At 35.2% G+C, this 19,381-nt stretch overlaps 1 protein-coding gene across 1 annotated transcript in view; it reads left to right on the top strand.

The window, feature by feature from the left end:
* NEB (nebulin) overlaps window positions 1-19,381 on the top strand; it is a 145,043-nt gene that overhangs the window by 23,709 nt on the left and 101,953 nt on the right. The window contains exons 22-43 of the mRNA XM_068949383.1: window positions 377-475; window positions 1,116-1,220; window positions 1,319-1,426; window positions 2,147-2,458; window positions 3,036-3,242; window positions 3,486-3,590; window positions 4,621-4,728; window positions 5,630-5,941; window positions 7,527-7,733; window positions 8,197-8,301; window positions 8,468-8,575; window positions 8,986-9,297; window positions 10,063-10,269; window positions 11,265-11,369; window positions 12,186-12,293; window positions 13,698-14,009; window positions 14,173-14,379; window positions 15,593-15,697; window positions 16,562-16,669; window positions 17,456-17,767; window positions 17,976-18,179; window positions 18,659-18,763. Coding sequence (XP_068805484.1) covers window positions 377-475; window positions 1,116-1,220; window positions 1,319-1,426; window positions 2,147-2,458; window positions 3,036-3,242; window positions 3,486-3,590; window positions 4,621-4,728; window positions 5,630-5,941; window positions 7,527-7,733; window positions 8,197-8,301; window positions 8,468-8,575; window positions 8,986-9,297; window positions 10,063-10,269; window positions 11,265-11,369; window positions 12,186-12,293; window positions 13,698-14,009; window positions 14,173-14,379; window positions 15,593-15,697; window positions 16,562-16,669; window positions 17,456-17,767; window positions 17,976-18,179; window positions 18,659-18,763 — 3,861 coding nt within the window. The remainder of the gene's footprint in view (window positions 1-376; window positions 476-1,115; window positions 1,221-1,318; window positions 1,427-2,146; window positions 2,459-3,035; window positions 3,243-3,485; window positions 3,591-4,620; window positions 4,729-5,629; window positions 5,942-7,526; window positions 7,734-8,196; window positions 8,302-8,467; window positions 8,576-8,985; window positions 9,298-10,062; window positions 10,270-11,264; window positions 11,370-12,185; window positions 12,294-13,697; window positions 14,010-14,172; window positions 14,380-15,592; window positions 15,698-16,561; window positions 16,670-17,455; window positions 17,768-17,975; window positions 18,180-18,658; window positions 18,764-19,381) is intronic.

Raw genomic sequence — 19,381 nt, 5'->3', positions numbered from 1 at the left:
CATGAACTATTTATCAACAATTATGTTGTCTGGACTAGATGTCCTGGGGCTTATTGTGCTGAATGTTATGAATGCTGTAATTAGAAGATCTAACTTTTTTCTGTTCAGCATATAGAGAAATTAGTCACCTACATCAACCTTGTAAATACCACCTTTCACCCAGGTGCCTAATTTTTGGATGGTATAGAGCTTCATACTTCAATTGCTAAGTCTGTTTAATGACATATGATTAACATCTAGGAGGAAGAAAGAGAGTAATAAATGAATGTATTAGCTTATGTTTGTGTACATTTTAATAAATAGATGTATTGGTTATAATAAAATCTCTTTTTACCCATCTGGAAATGTAATATGACTTTTTTATTTTCCTGAACAGAAAAAGTATCGCCAGCATCCAGACACTATTAAGTTTACACAGATTGAAGACGAGCCTGTTATGGTTCAGGCTAAAATCAACCAGGCTCAGAGAAGTGATGTAAGTTTTGACATTTCTGATTCATGTATGGATATAATAGGTATATTAATTACCTGAAGCCTCAAACTGAAACCTCTGTAGAACTAATCATGCCCCAATATTCCATGGCTGTTGTCATGTCTTGCAATCCAAATGGTTCTGTTTTTCAAAGGCTTATTGCAGGCAGTTAGCAAACCTTGTCCAGTTCTTATGACTCGCGTGTTGCTGCACTCGAATGAGTCTATTCATTTCTGCACTGTTGTCACCCTCGCTTAGTCATCTGGTTTTAAGAGAACTCCTGAAATGAATGTATGCATGCATGCATGCATGCATGCGCACACGTTTCCAGCGGAAGATCACTGGAATCTGATTTTCTTTTCTTTCTTTCTTTCTTTTTTTAGTTTTTCAAGTGACTGTTCATATTGGGTTTTAGTATGTAGGTCTGTAATTGTGTTTATGTTCATCATTCTAATGTACTCTTTGCACCAGTTAAGTCAATGTGGTTTATGCCATTGACTTGACAAGGACTAGGATTTCATCTCTATCTTTTTTAAAAAGTGAGATAAAGTGACGTATTTAAGCTGTATCACTCAGCATGATTAAGTATTTGTAGCCTATAAACATTGGGCTGGCAAATTTATTTCTTTAATTTTCTCTGCAGGTACTGTATAAATCCAAAGGTGAAGAAGTTATTCACAAGTACCACCTTCCTCCAGATGTGCCCCAGTTTATCCAGGCTAAAGTTAATGCTTATAATATTAGTGATGTAAGCATATTTTGGAATCCAGAGTTCTTGATTCAGCTTACAGTTTTAAGATTCAGTTAGCTAGAAATTGTTCATTCAAAATTCACCTTTTCTTTTAGAACTACTACAAAACTGGATTGGAAGAATTAAAGTCAAGGGGTTATGATCTAAGAAGTGATGCTATTCCTATCAGGGCTGCCAAGGCTGCTAGACAGGCTATCAGTGATGTAAGTACATCCATCTTCAAGGAAGTGTTTAATTCAGAAGAGTTTATTTAAGCAATGTTTGCAATTATATTTATTTATGATATCTGAAGGTTAACTCCTTTATTACCTTTGTGGAGCTTGTTATCGGACTATTTGTCTAAACATAGATTAACCTTAATTTACATAGTTATATTTTATTAGTTTTTTTTTCCTTCACTAAAGTATTTGTATAATATAGTTACACTTAGAAAAGGCTGTCTCATTATGTAATTCTCTGGGAATAAATAAAATATCCCACACTCCAGTATGACTGAGGAAGATCATAAGGAGTAGGTCACTAGTGAGTAGGTCAGCTTCATGAGCAATGAACCCCTGAATTCCCTCTGTCCCTAATTATAGGCTTGATCCTAAATGAGATGAAGGACCTTCTAAGACGTCATTCGGTTTTGGAGTAAATTCTTGGGGATGTCCTCGGGGAAGTTTTAAGGCGCCTTTCCCTCTTTGGATCACCTACAATTGAAATAATAATGCTATGCAAATTAACTGATGTTTGTATAACAGCGAATTGTGAAGAGATACATATCCGGTTTTATTATGATTGTTTTATGTAGGTCACTGCTTTATATGTGAGGGATACTCTTTTGTAAAAAAAACCAAAAGCATAGTTTTGCTTTTAATTTCCTTTTTGATAAGTTACTACGCTTAAGATGATATTCTCTGTGTTCTGTTGTGGTCTAACAGGTTAACTATAAAAAAGGCTATCAACTTGCCAAGGGTAAACTTATTGGCTTCCAGAGCCTCCAAGATGATCCGAAACTGGTTCATTATATGAAAGTAGCTAAGATACAATCTGATCGAGAGTACAAGAAAGATTATGAGAAAACAAAAACTAAATACAACACCCCACTGGATATGGTCAATGTTGCGGCTGCCAAGAAGGCTCAAGAGATTGCGAGCAATGCTAATTACAAGAACCTCCTGCACCACTATACTTATTTACCAGATGCAATGAACTTGGAGCTGACCAAAAACATGATGGAGATTCAGAGTGATGTAAGTAAAACCTCGTTTGAACAGAATTTGTTGAGGCACCTCAAGCAAAAACTACGGAGACTCATTAGAGGTCCCTGAATTGTTTTAATTCCTAGCTTTTTAAATATTATTTTCACTTTTTGATTAGAATGCCTACAAAGCAGATTATAATATCTGGATGAAAGGCGTTGGTTGCATCCCCATTGGCTCACTAGAAGTAGAAAAGTGTCTGCCCTGTAGACCTCCATATAAAGCCAAGTCTGTTAGAGTCTGTTGCAACACAGAAAAAATTCAGCCATGCTATATGGTCACCATATGGTGAAAAATTTCACATGGGTGAGTGAGAAAGAGCTTAGTAAATATGTAAGGGATGTCACTGTTTATAAGAAATGAATCATGAAGGAAAAGCTACAGTAACTCATTTTCATCCTTGCAAGATCACAGAGAAGTTTTTAAAAAGTCTGTTCCCTTAAAGAATTCGTGAGTATTTCCTGCTAATGTAGAACACATTGGCTAGACTATGTGATTATGGTTTTTAAATAGAAAGATTGTAATTCTGTGGGAAAATCTCGGTCCATGTTGGCTTTCTCCCTTTCAGAATGCATACAAACAAGACTATAACAGCTGGTTCAAGGGTATTGGATGGAGTCCCCTGGGTTCTCTGGATGTTGAAAAAGCTAAAAAGGCTGGAGAAGCACTAAATGAAAAGAAATACCGTCAGCACCCAGACACCATCAAATTTACAAGTATACCAGATTCAATGCCAATGGTTTTAGCTCAGCACAATACCAAGCAACTGAGTGACGTAAGATGTTTTTCATTATTTGTGCAGTATAGTCATTTTATTTTTTTACTGTACATATGATTTATATATATATATAAGCTGATATTCCATCTTACAAATATTTAAATTCTAAAAGCTGTACAAGTAGTAAAATTGTCGTTTGTTGGTAAGAATTAAGCATTATTACTTTGCTTATTTGTTAGCAGTAATGTTACCTACTTTGTATTCTCAACAAATATGTTATTTATTTATTTTTCCCTTCAGGTGACATATAAGCAAGAGGGTGAAAAAGTAAAACACAAATACACTCTGGATCCTGATGTTCCGCAGTTTATTCAAGCCAGGGTCAATGCCTTCAATTTGAGTGATGTGAGCATATAACTGATCGTTTCTTCAATAATATATTTATTTATCACTCACTTAACGGCCTTTTATTTATTTGTGCTGTTATATTTGAATATAGAAATGCACAAGGTGTGAGTTCAACTAAACTCTTGCTTCTAGAAATCAATGTTTTTTTTCCTGGTTAAGCAATCTGTTAAGCGCTTCTCCGAGTACTAATGAACATAAACACGTTTCAGTGCTTTTTGCCAAAGTGTTTGGATAGATTGAATAAGCGTATCCCTGTAAGTTTGGAGACTTACGCCATCTCTTTCTATACAGAACACATTGCCTACTTGTGTAGGCAAGCTGTACAAGTTCTCTGTACGATGCTTCCTGCTGCTGGGCTTTCAAAGGAAATTAGCTCACCTAGTATAGAGATGTGCTATGAAATGCTTTTTCTCCGCCCTTCAGTTACTAGCGTGCCTGCTTTCCACGACTTCTTGCATTCATACAATACTGTAGAGATCTCCACTGATAGTATCACACTTGTTGCCTTTGTAATAGTAAATTTTTGGTGGCATTATCAGACCTCTAGAAACTGGGTAAAAGCTCACAGCTCCTTTTATCCCATGCTGTCGAAAGCCGTCAAGTACTGTTAGCCTGTCCAGATGCTATCCACTAGCAAAGAACCAGCCAGACCACTTTAAGTTGCTGAAGACCAGATGTCCTGATTTTGAAGTTACAGAAAAGAATTCCTAAAGGTTCAGTAAAATGAAAAGGAATTTTCTTTAAGCAAGGGCAAAAGCACTGCTGACAGAGCTTTCTGCATAAAAATTGCAAAAAAAATACCTAAGGAGTTAATGTAGTTAACTACATGAATTAAAATGATTATCTTAAATTGCATTGCTATCTTTGTAGTAGATTTATTTATCATAATATGAATGTAGTTGTGTAGAGGTCAACTTTTTTCCTTGCAATTGCACAGACTAAACAGAATACCTATAATGAAAATAAACAAATCTGTTACAATTACTACTTGTAACATTGCTAACTTGTACCTTTTTTCCCCTCTAAGGCTAACTACAAAGCAGACTGGAAAAAAACTATTGCCAAAGGTTATGATCTGAAACCAGATGCCATTCCTATTATTGCTGCTAAAGCTTCTCGAAACATTGCCAGTGATGTAAGTATAATTTACTTAGAGAGAAATACGAAGATCTGCTTCATTAAAGGTTCTGCAGCATATTATGCTGTAGAGCACATGCTATATCCATATAATGAAATAGAGAAGCTTAGCTCTGAGAATTGAAATTTTTACGGTATTATGAAATAACAAGGTTTGTGAACCTCAAAAAAAAGCTATTTCTTCAGAAACGAGTCATAATATAACTAAGTGCTGGTGAGCTGGGACTCTTCGTTATATGGAAGCTTAATGTACTTCAGGTATGCACCAGCTTATTTGAAAGTTCCTCTTTTAGAACTTATTTATTCTTTATTCATAACTGCTGGAGAATTGTAGGTCTACTTGTATGGCGTTCACCAGCTGTACTGAAATGTGGTTATTATCGGTCAATTTCGGTCAGCTGGCAGCAGGAAAGGCCAGTGTGCCATCTGACGCAGGCTATAACAGGAGGTTGGGAACCCAGAAATAAATTCATTAGTGTTAGCAAAAGGCTATAAATCACTTGAATCCCACTTACCCCAGCCTCCCCTCAGTGTCTGAATGTTGGGTTGTCTAGCTATCTGGATGTTTTAGGCTTTTCAATAACATAGCATTGTGCTAGTGTTTTAATTAAAAACTGAATGTTCCTGGGAATTAGAGGGCTATGGCAGTAAAATACAATATGGCAGAGACAATGGCAGAAGAGGACTTTTACTGAATAGTGAGATCTATATCTTTGCTAGAGGTCAAGACAGGCTGAGCAATCTAGCAATCCTCTTCTTTTTTGACCTAAATAATCTGTGGCTGTCTGGAAAACAATTTATGAGTTTATAGAATGAATTGCAGCTGTTAAAATTTCCAAGTATTGAGGTTTGTCTTTCCCTACCAGAGTAGATAAGGCTTTCTTTTACTTTGTCTCTAGTACAAGTACAAGGAATCATATGAGAAAGAGAAGGGCAAACAGGTTGGATACCGTAGCCTGCAGGATGATCCTAAACTTGTTCATTACATGAATGTGGCCAAAATGCAATCAGATCGTGAATACAAGAAGGATTATGAAATTACTAAGACCAAATATCACACTCCCTTGGATATGTTCAGTGTGACAGCTGCCAAGAAAGCGCAGGAAGCAGTCACAAATACTGGCTATAAACAGCTAATCCACAATTATACGCTCTTGCCTGATGCTGTGAACCTGGAACTATCAAGAAATATGATGCAGATTCAGAGTGACGTAAGTAATGATTAATCATCCTAATTTTATCTTATGAGAACCACTGTATTACTGTATTTTAACCTATTAAAGCTAAAAAATGAACAGTAGTGGATTGACAATGGATTGGGAAGTGTCTACTCTAGAACCCTCTGTTTTGCAAAGATTATCATAATTATGTGTAGTTAATATGTTCCAGGGAACTTACCTAACAAGTAACAACTTTCTTTGCTTCTCTAAATACTTGGCTACTTCCAAACAAATGAACATGTTTTTCTAATTCCTGTATTTTTGTGGTTGGATTTGCAATTAGAGTCCATTATTATTGTGAATATTATTTGTATTGTCAGAGGTCCTAGGTTATGTACAGAGTCAAAATTGTGACTATAATTTAATCATAAATAAAATAAATATATTACCTATAACATAACATAAAATATATTCAACTTTACAGACAATATATATAGTATGTATTATGTACATAGATTATATAGATTATATAGCTAGGTTTTGAGATTTATTAATTTTGTTCCCTTTTCCTTCCTGTCTTTGTCCTCCAACAGGTGCATAGGCCATGCACTCTAAGGATTCGTGATTAGGTTATACAAAAGCTTTGCAAAAGTTTCCATTAAGTTCTGTGACTCACTTCCATTTTTTTCCTCTGATGGAACATTTTGTTTATCTAGACAGTATTTAGTTTAATCTGCATTTTTAACAGTCCTCTGACAAATCTGAAATTCCAAAAAAGCTTAAACAGCCTGGTTGAAAGTGTTTTTCACATTCTAAGCTTTGGCTAAGGACAGTGTGTTTATTCACGTTGTCCAGCAGGTATGGGATCTGAACTTTAGACATCGTATTCTTTTCAAATACAGAAATGTTCATCTCAGGGTTTTTTTTTTGCTTCCTCATTGTATTTTACCTGTTCTTGCTGAGTTGGCTGAGCTTGCTTGGCTGTCAAACGTAGAATGTTTGCGAGGAGAGAAAAGTGATACTTTGGGATGAATTTTGCCCTGCCTGCATATGCTGTAAAAGTATATGGTCTTTTTCTCAGTTGTAACTCTGATCATCTCATTATTTTTAACACTGCACTATAGGAACATGCTTTTATTTTTTTCATAATGTCTTTGTATCTTTATCTGTTTGAAAAGCCATGTTTTGAAGTATGATTAAATTGGAATGATGTCTATTAAAGAATGTGCAGAATCAGGGCATTAAGCAGAAGGTGTTGAAGAAATCTTGCAATGAATTAATTCCACTGAGAACTGAATCTTCTGACAAGCAAGACTGTCATTTAAAAACTTACTATATTTTTGTCAGTTTTTCATTTTTACCGCTCAAACTTTGTTCTAAGGTCTGTGCATTTGTTTTCTAGTGGGAGTTCTACACATTGGTTTAGTGAACAGAATTTGTTTGTCCCTAACACATCAGTAGTTTTCAATTTTATGCTAAGGATTTGGAAAACTTTAACTACTCTAGCATAATTGTCTACGTTTTCCTTCAAAAGTGAATGACCAGGAGAAATTTTGAGGCCTCATCTGTTTTTATGTATCTGGGCATTCTCATTTTCTTTATCTCACTGTTTTTTTCCTTGTTTATTTTTTAAAAGAATGCCTACAAAGCAGATTTTAATAACTGGCTAAGAGGAGTTGGTTGGATGCCAATTCAATCATTGGATGTTGAAAAGGCTAAAAAAGCTACAGAGATTCTTAGTGAAAAGAAGTATCGTCAGCACCCAGACAAGCTGAAATATTCCATTACAATGGATGCAATGGAACAAGTTCTTGCTAAACAAAATGCCAAGACCATGAATAAGGTGAGAATTTTTTCAGATGGTCATGACTGTGCTAGCATTAGGGCCTTCATTGTGCAAAACAGTGTTGTGGGTGCATTCCCACTGAAGTCATTAGAATTCCAAATGGATTTAGTGATTCACTTGGATAGGACTGTGCACTCTACACAGATGGAAGTCCCAGACTGGACCCATAATTACAAGTGTTTCACTTTCTGTTTGTAATGATTTAAGTTTTCTCTTCTCTGTATACTACTAGAGATAGCCTCTCCAGATTTATAGCACTTATGTAACCTTTGCTCTTTTTCTGTAGGAAATAGTATCAGTAATCAGTGAGCTGAAAAAAAATTATTTGTGAAGACTATTTGTAGTGTTTATGAAACTTTGTGCTGCAAAATATTATTTATTACACCTGAACAAAATGAAAGCAAGCTTTTATTTTGAGTGTGATGCCTTTCCATTACTAAATATCACTTTGTAATTGCAGAAGCTCTACACTGATAAATGGAACAAAGAGAAGACCAGCATTCATGTTATGCCAGATACTCCAGAAATTCTGCAGTCTAGAGTGAACCAGATCACCATGAGCGACGTGAGCTATCTTACTCAGAGTGGACGTTCAATATCTGTTAAAAATGCACAAATCAAAAATTGGTGTAATTTTTGTCTCTTGTGAAAATACTTGAATTCAAATGTAGGGTACTTAAATACTTTCACCTTCATATTAGATAACTGTTCTCTTTTATGTTTTAAATTAGAAACTATACAAAGCTGGATGGGAGGAAGAGAAGAAGAAAGGTTATGACATGCAGCCGGATGCTATTCCAATAAAAGCAGCCAAAGCCTCCAGAGACATTGCAAGTGATGTAAGTTTTCTTGCATGGTAGCACTCAGAGAAGCTGATTGTTCAACTTATAAAGCCAATCACATCTTTTTCAGAGTGCTATGTTATGCATAAGTGTGATTTTTCAAGCATTTTGAATCATCTAGGTTTCAATAATATGCTTGACGTGATAAACCTTTACAGCAATTACTCTCAGGGGTATTTTGTCTCCAGTGGAATAACTCTGAACAGTGCATTTTGCTGAGCTTCGTATGCGTTTGTTCAATGGACTATTTTGTAAGACTGAACTTTAAGTGACTGAACCTGAGGGCTAGTGAAAAAGAACTTATGATGAAAAAGAATGAATATTTGTAAGTTTTTAGAGAGAAAATTGAGCTTAATGATGTGTTTTTTGATTTACGTTTTTCTGCTCTTTGTCTTTCCTCCTGTCAGTATAAATACAAACTAGCCTATGAAAAGGCGAAAGGAAAGCATATTGGGTTCCGCAGCCTTGAAGATGACCCCAAGCTAGTGCACTTCATGCAGGTGGCTAAGATGCAATCTGATCGTGAATACAAAAAAGATTATGAGAAGGCAAAGACTAATTTCCATACCCCAGTCGACATGCTCAGTGTTGTGGCAGCCAAGAAGGCACAGGAAGTGGCTACGAATGCAAACTACAGAAATTTGATCCATACTTACAATGTTTTGCCTGATGCTATGAGTCTTGAATTAGCCAAAAACATGATGCAGATACAAAGCGATGTAAGTGAGAGACTTTTCAACCTTTGCATTGCCAATGCAATGATGTTTAGTTTATGAGTGAATAAGATAAATAACAGAATTTTCTTCATTCGGTTATATATTAATATGTAGTACATAAAATGAGACCTCCAGCAAAGACAGCAATTGTATATTTCTCAAACTGCTCTCAAATATTAATTTACATCTATTGCTAAAGAATTTGGGCTGGGAATTACATCATTTTATTTATAAATTAAAGTGTATGTTTATTGGTCTTGTGTCCAGTCAGGCTCTTAAAGAGCAATACTTGTGTGCAGGCCGAGGCAGGAAAAGCAAACTTTTCACTTTTCACTACAGTTTTTATCTTGTGCTTTCCACAAAGATATCTTTTCAGAAAAAGAGGAAACCAGCTGAGTAGCTGTGCTCCCAGCATTCCTGGGATGTTTAAATTCTAAAGAAGCTAGATTTTTTTTTTTTTTTTAATTCGGGTGTATACATAACGGTTCAAGTGAATCCTCTTCTTCAGGAGGGCCTAATCATGTAATCTCATGCAAGCAATCTGTCCTCAGGAGGATCTGAACACTGTATGAAGGACAGGATAATAAAAAGGAGACACTACTGTAATAACTATATTTCTAAATAAACCCTGGATACATTTTACTACTGATTGGTTCCTTTTAGACTAAGTGCATTCAAAATCTAACAGTCATTAAACACATGGAAGAAGTGTCATGATTTCTAGACTTTTTCACGTATCTGATTATTTTCTTTTCTTTCTGCTTCCAGAATCGATACAAAGCAGAGTATGATGAAAGCATGAAGGGTGTTGGATGGATGCCACTGGGCTCCCTGGAAGCTGAGAAGAACAAAAAAGCAATGGAGATTGTCAGTGAAAAGAAATACCGTCAGCATCCAGACAAGTTGAAGTATTCCGTTCCTATGGATTCTATGAACATGGTCTTAGCAATAAATAATGCAAAAATCATGGATGAGGTAAGAAACTGTTTATCATGTTTCAGTTAAATTGCAAGAATAAAAACAAATTATACTTGATCTAATACACAGTCTTACTGTATGAGCAACTTCTGAAATTGTTAGTTTTGACAGCTAATGAATATGCTTGACTGCCATTGTATTTAACCTTAATAGAACTTTGCTATACTTGAAAGCAGAGCTTGACCAAAATATTTCTGAGAAATACATACAAAGACAGACCTGGGGGGTCACATACTGTTTAGTAAAGTTTGCCCAACATAGCAGACTGTAGACTTTTAAGACTCTAGGGGCTGAAAGTATTGGGGTGATCCCTTTTGAAAATTTAAACTTTTAAATGTATGGTCTGTTTCATCTGATGCCTGTTACATTGATACGAAATTACTGTATAGTATGGATGCTTTTATAATGAGATACCTAATTTCTGATTCTTCTGCGGAACTGCCATCGTCCACTGGTGTTCATGAGAAGTGTCTAGTGTTCATGTGCATTGTACTTAGAGGACCACCAGAATTTTAGGTGCACATCTCTTAGCTCAGCTTGCTCCTTCTATCTCTCAAGTGAAATTTATTTTCCAAGAGAAAAGTAATAACCTTTTACCTTAAACCAAATGGCCACCAGCCTACTCTTCTAACAACTTTTTATTGTGCACCCTCTGACTTGGGTTTGAAATGTATTGTTTTATGCTAATGGTTGTGGCTTACACTGTTGAGCAAGAGAAAACAAGAAAATACTGTGGCAAAATTGGTATTTCTTCCACTTTTATTTCAGCCTCACATTACTAACTTTGTAAGAGCTATTCCTGATTCACACTGCTTTTAAGTGATAAAATTAAAATACAGATGTTCCTGCCATACTAGCAGTTGCATCATTCTAATATTCATATCACTAAAGAAAGATTACATTTATCATAGGAAATTACTTTAATAAAAAATAATTTTATTTAGTTTTTTGACTGAGATTGTAATGTTGACATCTTTCTTTTATCCTTCCAGCACCAATATAAACAAGCATGGGAAGAAGACAAAAAGAAAGTTCATATCACACCAGATATTCCTCAGATTGCTTTAGCAAAAGCCAATGCATTTAATCTAAGTGATGTAAGTACCGTCTGTAATGCTAACAATTTGCTGCTTTTTAAAATTAGGAATAAATGAGGTAACAGCACAGGAAGGTGTCCCTAATTCTCACTTTGCTAATGTGTACTCTTTTGCACAAAAAGGTATTTGTTTTCCTTTTCCCCTCTTCCTTCTTTGGAATTAAATACCAAATGTTGTAAAGAAAAAAATGTAGTATTTATAAACACATTAAGAAGTATAAATGTAGGTAACTAAAATATAATAGTTATTAACAAAATAATAGTTTGAATGTTATCCATGTTTGTTACTGTGTTCAGTATTTTATTTACTAATGCACACAATTTTGTAGCAGATTCAAAACTCTTTTTTGCAGATTGAATCTTTTTTTATGTAACAAATGATACTATAGCCAGTTTTTCAGTAGCTAGTTGTTAAATCTGTGTATGCTAAATAAAGAATTGTTTGTAATCATGCAAATCTTAGTTGTGCACATAAGTAGACATATTTATTATATATTTTTTAAAGATGATATCCTTATAGGTGCAACTAAACCAATATTTGTGCATGTGGGAAACAAATGCAATTATTTGCTCTATTGTTATAGATATGTTATTGTTTGGTTCTACTGCATCGATGTATAAATGGTAGGGTTGGAGTTAATTTTGAAGGAATATTCAGTTCTTTGAGTGCCTGAGTGCTTTAAACAGCTGTTGAAGGAGTGTTAAACAAATGAATAGTCTAGTATTTCAAGTTATTGTATACAGTGAATAGTTTTTATATATGTTGGGTGGTTTGCTTTTTTTAAAGAATATTTCTTTTCTTTCTTTCTTTTCACAGAAAATGTACAGACTTTCCTTTGAAGAATCTAGGAAGAAAGGGTATGATCTCAGAGCTGATGCTATCCCTATTAAAGCTGCCAAAGCTTCTAGGGACATTGCTAGTGATGTAAGTTCTTAGAAGAGAAAATAGTCCGTTTCAGACATTATAAAGCATTCATGTCAAGAAACGAAACAATTTTGTATGGCAATTACAAGAATTCTCTTTATTCTCTTGCTTGTAAATAATTCCAGCGTATTTGATGTAAATATTCTGGTACTCTTGCTAGCAGGATTAAAAGCCAATTTCTTCATTAGTGAGGTGAGATATATGTGGGACTCTTCTCAGAAAAAAATAATCTATGCAGTTTATTGCGCAGTGCTTGGATACTTTATAAATGTACATTGTATATTTGTAGTTTACACTGAATGTTCAGAGGTCAGCCTTATAAATATTAGAAAAGAACAAATATGGCTCTAAAAGAAATTATTTTTGATGCTGTGGTACAGTTATGTTTGCTCCTTTGATGGCAGACCTGTTGAATTTACTGATGCAGAGGATGAAGGTTTCTGGAATCTGGGACCATTCTGAATTCCTTTGCATATCAGTGATGGGGATTTGGCTGTGGCAGGCACGAAGCCAGCCTGAGATAGGGGTGAAGAGAGGGCCTAAGGACATGTTATTTAGACCTCCATTTTTTTCAAAAAACATAGCCACTGCAAAGACAATTTGCTTGCCACTGCTCTAAGGCTGAGAGGAAGGCTCTTCTATTCTCAGTTATCTTCAAGTGGTAAGCAGTGAAAGAAAAAAAAATTAATACTTGGTCTGTGTACTCCATCATCCAGGGTTGATTAGGGACTAAGGAAGAGGTTAAGAATTTGAACAATTGCTTTTGTTAAGCAATCAAATGCAAAAAATCTTATCTTTGAATTTTTGGATCATTTGAACAGCTGAGCTTAATGGAAATCATTATTAGATCTTTGAATTTATGGCTAGTCTTTAGATCTTAATTCAAGTATTCTGAGTATACTGCAGACTACCATAAAAGATAGTTACCTAAGCTGAAGTTTTGGAAGCAGAGTAGCAGTGGTAATGGAGAACTGTGTGGGTTAACTTACCCTGGTTCTAGCACTTGTGATGGTTCATTTTAGAGCTAGTATGGGTATCTCTAAACAATAGCATGAAAAGAGTAAAAAGTGAACATTTTAGAAAGAACTCTCTTCAGCAAACTAGATCTTACGTGTTCCTTTGATCTCATGTAGAGGCAGAATAAACTTGCAAGGAAATTTCATTGTTCAAAAAAAGTTTTAAATATACTGCTTTTAAAAGGGACCTTGAAATTTGAGACATCTACTCTTAGGGTGTACTTTAAAGCAAAATAAACGGACACATTCCCATATTCTTTTTAGTGTTTGCGTAATAACTTTAAAATGTTACTTTATTTAAAGTGTTTTGTTTTCTTCCTTCAAGAGAGGTATTGCTTATCTTCCAAGTGATGTAGAATTAAAGTCTCTATCTCTGTTCTTTTCATAGTATAAGTACAAATTAGGTTATGAACAAGACAAGGGAAAACTTGTAGGGTTCCGCAGCCTTCAGGATGATCCCAAGCTTGTCCATTATATGCAAGTGGCTAAGATGCAGTCTGATCGTGAATACAAGAAAGCCTATGAGACAAGCAAGATGCATTACCAAACACCTTCTGATGCACTTAGTATCATGGCAGCAAAAGAGGCACAAGATCGTGTAACCAATACTAACTACAAGCAACTGATACACCACTATATGCTTCTACCAGATGCAATGAGTTTAGAACTGTCCAGAAACATGAATCGGTTACAAAGTGATGTAAGTTTCTGTTTTCTTTCTGACTCTCATTCACAGATGTAACCTTTTTTTTTTTTTTTTTTTTTCCTATTTGTTCATTATGACTGTGTTTTGGAAACAACAGAATTATTTAGTATCTGCTATTTGTAAAGTGTAAACTTGCCTTTTGTGTTCTTTTTGGCAGAATGAGTACAAGCAGGATTACAATGACTGGTACAAGGGTATTGGTTGGAGTCCTGCTGGTTCTCTGGATGTGGAGAAATCTAAGAAAGCTACAGAAATTGCAAGTGACCAGAAATACCGCCAGCATCCCAGCATGTTCCCCTTTACAAAACAGAATGATGCCATGGACATGGTGCTTGCAAAGCAGAATGCAGCAATAATGAATAAAGTGAGTATTTATGGGGAAAATTCGTCAGGCATCAAATATAATCCGTTTTATTAAACATTGTATGAGCCCATATCACCACCTCTATGTAGCATTGTTTCCCTGGGAAAGCCAAATATGTCACTCACAGATTCCTCGTTTCAACTTTTTCTTAACTGAATCACGCAGTTACTGATGAATGGTACAAATAAATAAATAAGTCTTCTCTCAGTGCCACCTCTCTATCCTCTATTCTTCTCATTCTTATATAAAAATGATTTTTAATTCTGGGGAAAGGGTTTATTATATATAATTCTTCCTACAAACCAATGATTTCCTATCGTAATATTTACTTCAAACAGTTTGTGCTTGATCCTGTTCTCTTTATTAGTTGACAAACAAAACTCCAAGTTTTGAGTACTTTTAGCATTTAAAAGCATTGTAATTCTAATTTAAAAAATGATGCTGGAAGGAATGTTTAGAAAAGCAATTGTTATGCGAAAATCAAATAATTTCATTTGATTTTTCAGTGATAAAGCAGAACTGTTAACCTGGCTCGTAGGGATGCTGTGGGATGGCACGAAAGTTGAAAGAGGTTTTAGGACTCTTGGAATACAGAGGGAGAACCGTAGCTCCTGAAACCTGGAGGGGGAGCCCTGAAACCATGGCTCCTAAGAGACCATTAGAGCATCTCCTCTCATGGTTTAATGTCAGGAAATCTGTAAGCCCTTGTCCCTGTGCTGGGCTGGTGGTCATGTCAGAGTTGTTACAGAACTTTTAGTGTTGAGAGTCTAGACTTCTCTGTAGCCCAGTTCACTGTCAAGGAACCACTCTTTCTTTTTAGAAAAGATATATTGACTCTGATGTATTTTGGTGTTTAACATTTAAAGTTGTATAGATCAGTATTTCCTGATGAAACTTTCCTTTGTAAGTGTATTTCTTACTAGCTTGACTCATGGGAAATTGTCAGAGTGTTAAACGAAGAACTGTTAAGTAAGCTGAAAATTACTCTTCCATAGATACTGAAAATCTTGGTACATAGACCTTATTAGAAGCAAGACTGGATCCTAATTCAGCTGATTCTGGATTAGGTCATTATGTAGTGAAGTAAATCTGAGTCAACATCTTCCTCTTTACTCCTCAGTAACCAAAGTGCACAAACAGAAAGATGAAAACTTCCAAAGAGCTTTCTTTTGTCATTTATATTAACACATTTGATGTTACTTTTTTTCAATAGCATGCTTATACTCAAGCTTGGGAGAAGGATAAAATTCAAGTTCATGTGATGCCAGATACACCAGATATTCTACAGGCTAAACAGAACAGGACGAACTACAGTCAGGTAGAGTTTTTTAGTACTTTCTACTATATTTTAAATTAATGTCTGCTTTCTTCAGATGTAAAGGTACCCTCCCATTTCCAAGTAAAAATTAATTAATTTGTCTAAGTTAGAAGAAAGGGAAGGGATGTTTTAAAGTAGAGGCAAGACTTTTAGTGCTGCTGTGAGTAGCAGTGGGTACCATTTTCAGGGTAGCAAATAGCCTAAATTATGGTAAAAAATATGGGAATTGAGACCTGTTTCGAACTCTGAAAGTGCTTAGTCCGTGCTCTATGCTTACCATAGAAATCAGTCATGTTATGTATTCCTTATTATAAAAATACAAGTCCGTTGTGCATATTTTTAATTTAATACACAGAATAAGTATGTGCAGTGATTTTAACTTTTCTTTCATCTTTCAAGTGCAAGTGACAATTGTGCAGCATAAAATACTTAGTTTTTGCTTTGCATTATTTTCGGAGGCGAATCTTTGACTTGCAAGTGCTTGTACTTAAATCAACTGTGCGTGAATTGAATTGACTATTTAGCAGCCACATGACAGCCTCATTAGTTAAAAATTTGTTAAGCCAATCAAAAATTTTTCAGTTATCCCACATGTACAGAATTCAGATTCCCCAGATATGTTTCAAATCCCCAAGATAAGCTATAATAGGAAACTGCTGCCGTAAGGAAAACTGTTTAATCACTGGCCCAAGACTTTGATAAGCAAGAAAGTAAAGCCTTTCGCGTTTCCCTTTTTTCAGTGCCCTTTCTAGTAGAAATCTGTGAGGTGACCGACACTTGCTAATATGGATCACTGGTATATCTAAATAGAAGATAACAGATATATTACTAAGGCTTTTCAATGAAAATTGCTTTCAATTTCAGAAACTATACAAGCTTGGCTGGGAAGAAATGATAAAGAAAGGCTATGACCTCACACCTGAAGCCATTTCAGTGAAAGCTGCCAAAGCTTCAAGAGACATTGCAAGTGATGTAAGCAACATTTTTAATTCAATGTGCTGTGCAATTTATGTAATTGCTATATAACCTACTGAGCCTCCTTAGATCCAGATCCATCCATCTACCAAGGTGTACCTTGGAATAAAACGCAAAATTGCTAAAAGGACTTTTTCCTCCTGCTGTGTTCTAGTCAGCGAAGAAAACATTTTGAGGAGAATTGTTCTTGCATCTTGAGACTTCCAAAGATTGTGGTCCATCCATGAAACAGCTAGTCATATGAAGTTAGGAGCGATATAAACTGGAATATGTACTCTTTTGCATGTTACATTTTTAAAGCAACAGCAAATTTGCCCAGTGCCAGTCCTGAGAAACCTTCTTGACAGCTCTGGAATAGATCTGTGACACATGTATTGCTAGTATTTGTCCATAACTTATACAACTGCATTTATGGAAGAGACTAGGAAATGTTTCTGATGTTTCTGAGTGTTTTCTTAAGCATCTGTGTTTTCCATTGCTGGTTATTTTATTCATCAAAGCATTGCAATGTGTTAGCCTTTTGGAGTTCAGAAGACTATGTAAAACAGATGGCACAAGAGACCATTCTCAGAGCCATGCACTCTTCCTCTCCAAGGACTTTGTTAATTCCTCACTTCTTACTCACTTCCTCACGAGTCAAGGGGCTACTAAACACAACAAGTTGCTCATTATATTGATAATGTGCAACATTAAATTAAGTGAATATATTGATATTTTACTTGTATATTTTACTACTGCCTGCTTCTTAATGTAATTCCAGTAATGCAATCTTTGTAATTTTAGTACAAGTACAAAGAAGGCTACCGCAAGCAACAGGGACATCACATTGGATTCCGCAGCTTACAGGATGATCCTAAGATGATGTGGTCTATGCAAGTAGCTAAGATGCAGAGTGAAAGGGAATACAAGAAAGATTTTGAAAAGTGGAAGACAAAGTTTAACATGCCTGTGGATATGTTAGGCTTCCTTCTGGCTAAGAAATGTCAGGAACTTGTTAGTGACATAGACTACAAACATATGCTACACCGCTGGACTTGTCTGCCAGACCAGAATGATGTCATCCAAGCAAAGAGAGTCTATGAACTACAGAGTGATGTAAGCTTCCTCTGGAATTAATTTATTTTATTTTTGAGAAAGTATTTGCTGCTTATTGAAAAGTATCTTTAATAATCCCTTTGAATGTCAATACAGAACAGACTGAAGCTAACCAAGCTCTTCTAAAATACCAGTTAGTCCTTTCATATGGTTTAGTAGAACAACAGGGAAATAGCCTATTACGCTTTTGTTTTTTTTTCCTTAACAGAATCTGTATAAGTCAGATCTACAGTGGCTCAAAGGTCTTGGATGGAGTCCTTTGGGATCTTTGGAATCTGAAAAGAACAAGAAAGCTTCTGAAATCCTGAGTGAGAAGAATTACCGGCAGCACCCAGATACTATTAAGTTCACAAGTATCCCAGATGCCATGGATATTGTTTTAGCAAAATCTAATGCCAAAAATAGAAGTGACGTAAGTTGGCTTTAGAGACAGAACATGTAATTTGATAAATGAATGAAAGCATCAGTATACATTAGTTTAAAAGATCTCCATTTCAGAACCTTCAATTAAAAGATACAAAATATCAGATGTTTGCAACCTATGCTTTATTGCTCATTTATCAAGAAGCACTATGCCTTAGTCAAGAGATAGAGGTGTTTAGTGTTCTATAACTTATTCGATAATAACTGCAACTAAGACCCTTGCTATATAGTATGTAAGTGTGTAATCATAATGCTTGACCTTTCATGGAAGTAATGAAGGAAAAAAGGTGATATTTTGGTAAGAAGCTGGTATATTATTTGATTTAAATGTCTTGCGTTGTTTACATGACCTCATGCTTGCAAGTTACATCTTTGTGTTGCTATTAAAGAGAAAAGGTAAGCTGAATTCACTGATATGTATGTAAGCATTTTATCAGACAGGGTATTTTTGTTTGTTTCTTTTTTCAGATACTGTATAGAGAAGCTTGGGACAAGGACAAGACTCAGGTTCACATCATGCCTGATACTCCTGAAATCTTGCTGGCTAAATCAAACTTAATCAACACAAGTGATGTAAGTGTGTCTCTACAATGTTTCATTTATGAAATCTGAAAACCCTTTGTGGCTTTGGTTTAAAATGTAGTAGAGTAATTCTGGAATTTTAGCCATTATAAGTGCACCTGTGATCTTTTTCTGTGAAAGCTGTTATGCGCTGGGAAGCATGAGTGGAATTGCTAGAATATAAAGTAGAAGTGGAATTGCTAAGGTATAAAAAAAACCCAAGAAAATATTCAACACAAGTTAGCTGTTTTCAGATACATCTCTTTCATCCCTACTGATCTTATTAATATTCTAGATATGTATTAAGTAGTATGCAGTAAGCCTATCAACTCTTGTTTTGTTAAAATGTCTGATTATATTGAATTGCATGTTTAGAATTACAGGATTCCTTTACATCAAATTATTTGTTATAATGGAACAAATATAGAATACATTCAAAAGGTAAAGAAATGTTAGCAGTTCTATCATTAAGTAGTCAAGAAAAGAGATAATTGTGATTGAAATTGGATGTAGAGAATCAGCGGGTTGTATTATCTACCTCCCTAGAAAATCCTATTATTCAGTCAGGTTAGTATGTCAATTAAAAGGCAGCACTGATCACAGCTGAGTTAATCAGAAAACTTATTACTA

The sequence above is a fragment of the Struthio camelus genome, chromosome 6 (assembly GCF_040807025.1).
Source record: "Struthio camelus isolate bStrCam1 chromosome 6, bStrCam1.hap1, whole genome shotgun sequence".
In the NCBI taxonomy this organism is placed as follows: domain Eukaryota; kingdom Metazoa; phylum Chordata; class Aves; order Struthioniformes; family Struthionidae; genus Struthio; species Struthio camelus.
Note: the sequence above shows the minus strand (reverse complement) of the source record. Positions and strands in the feature narration are given on the sequence as shown.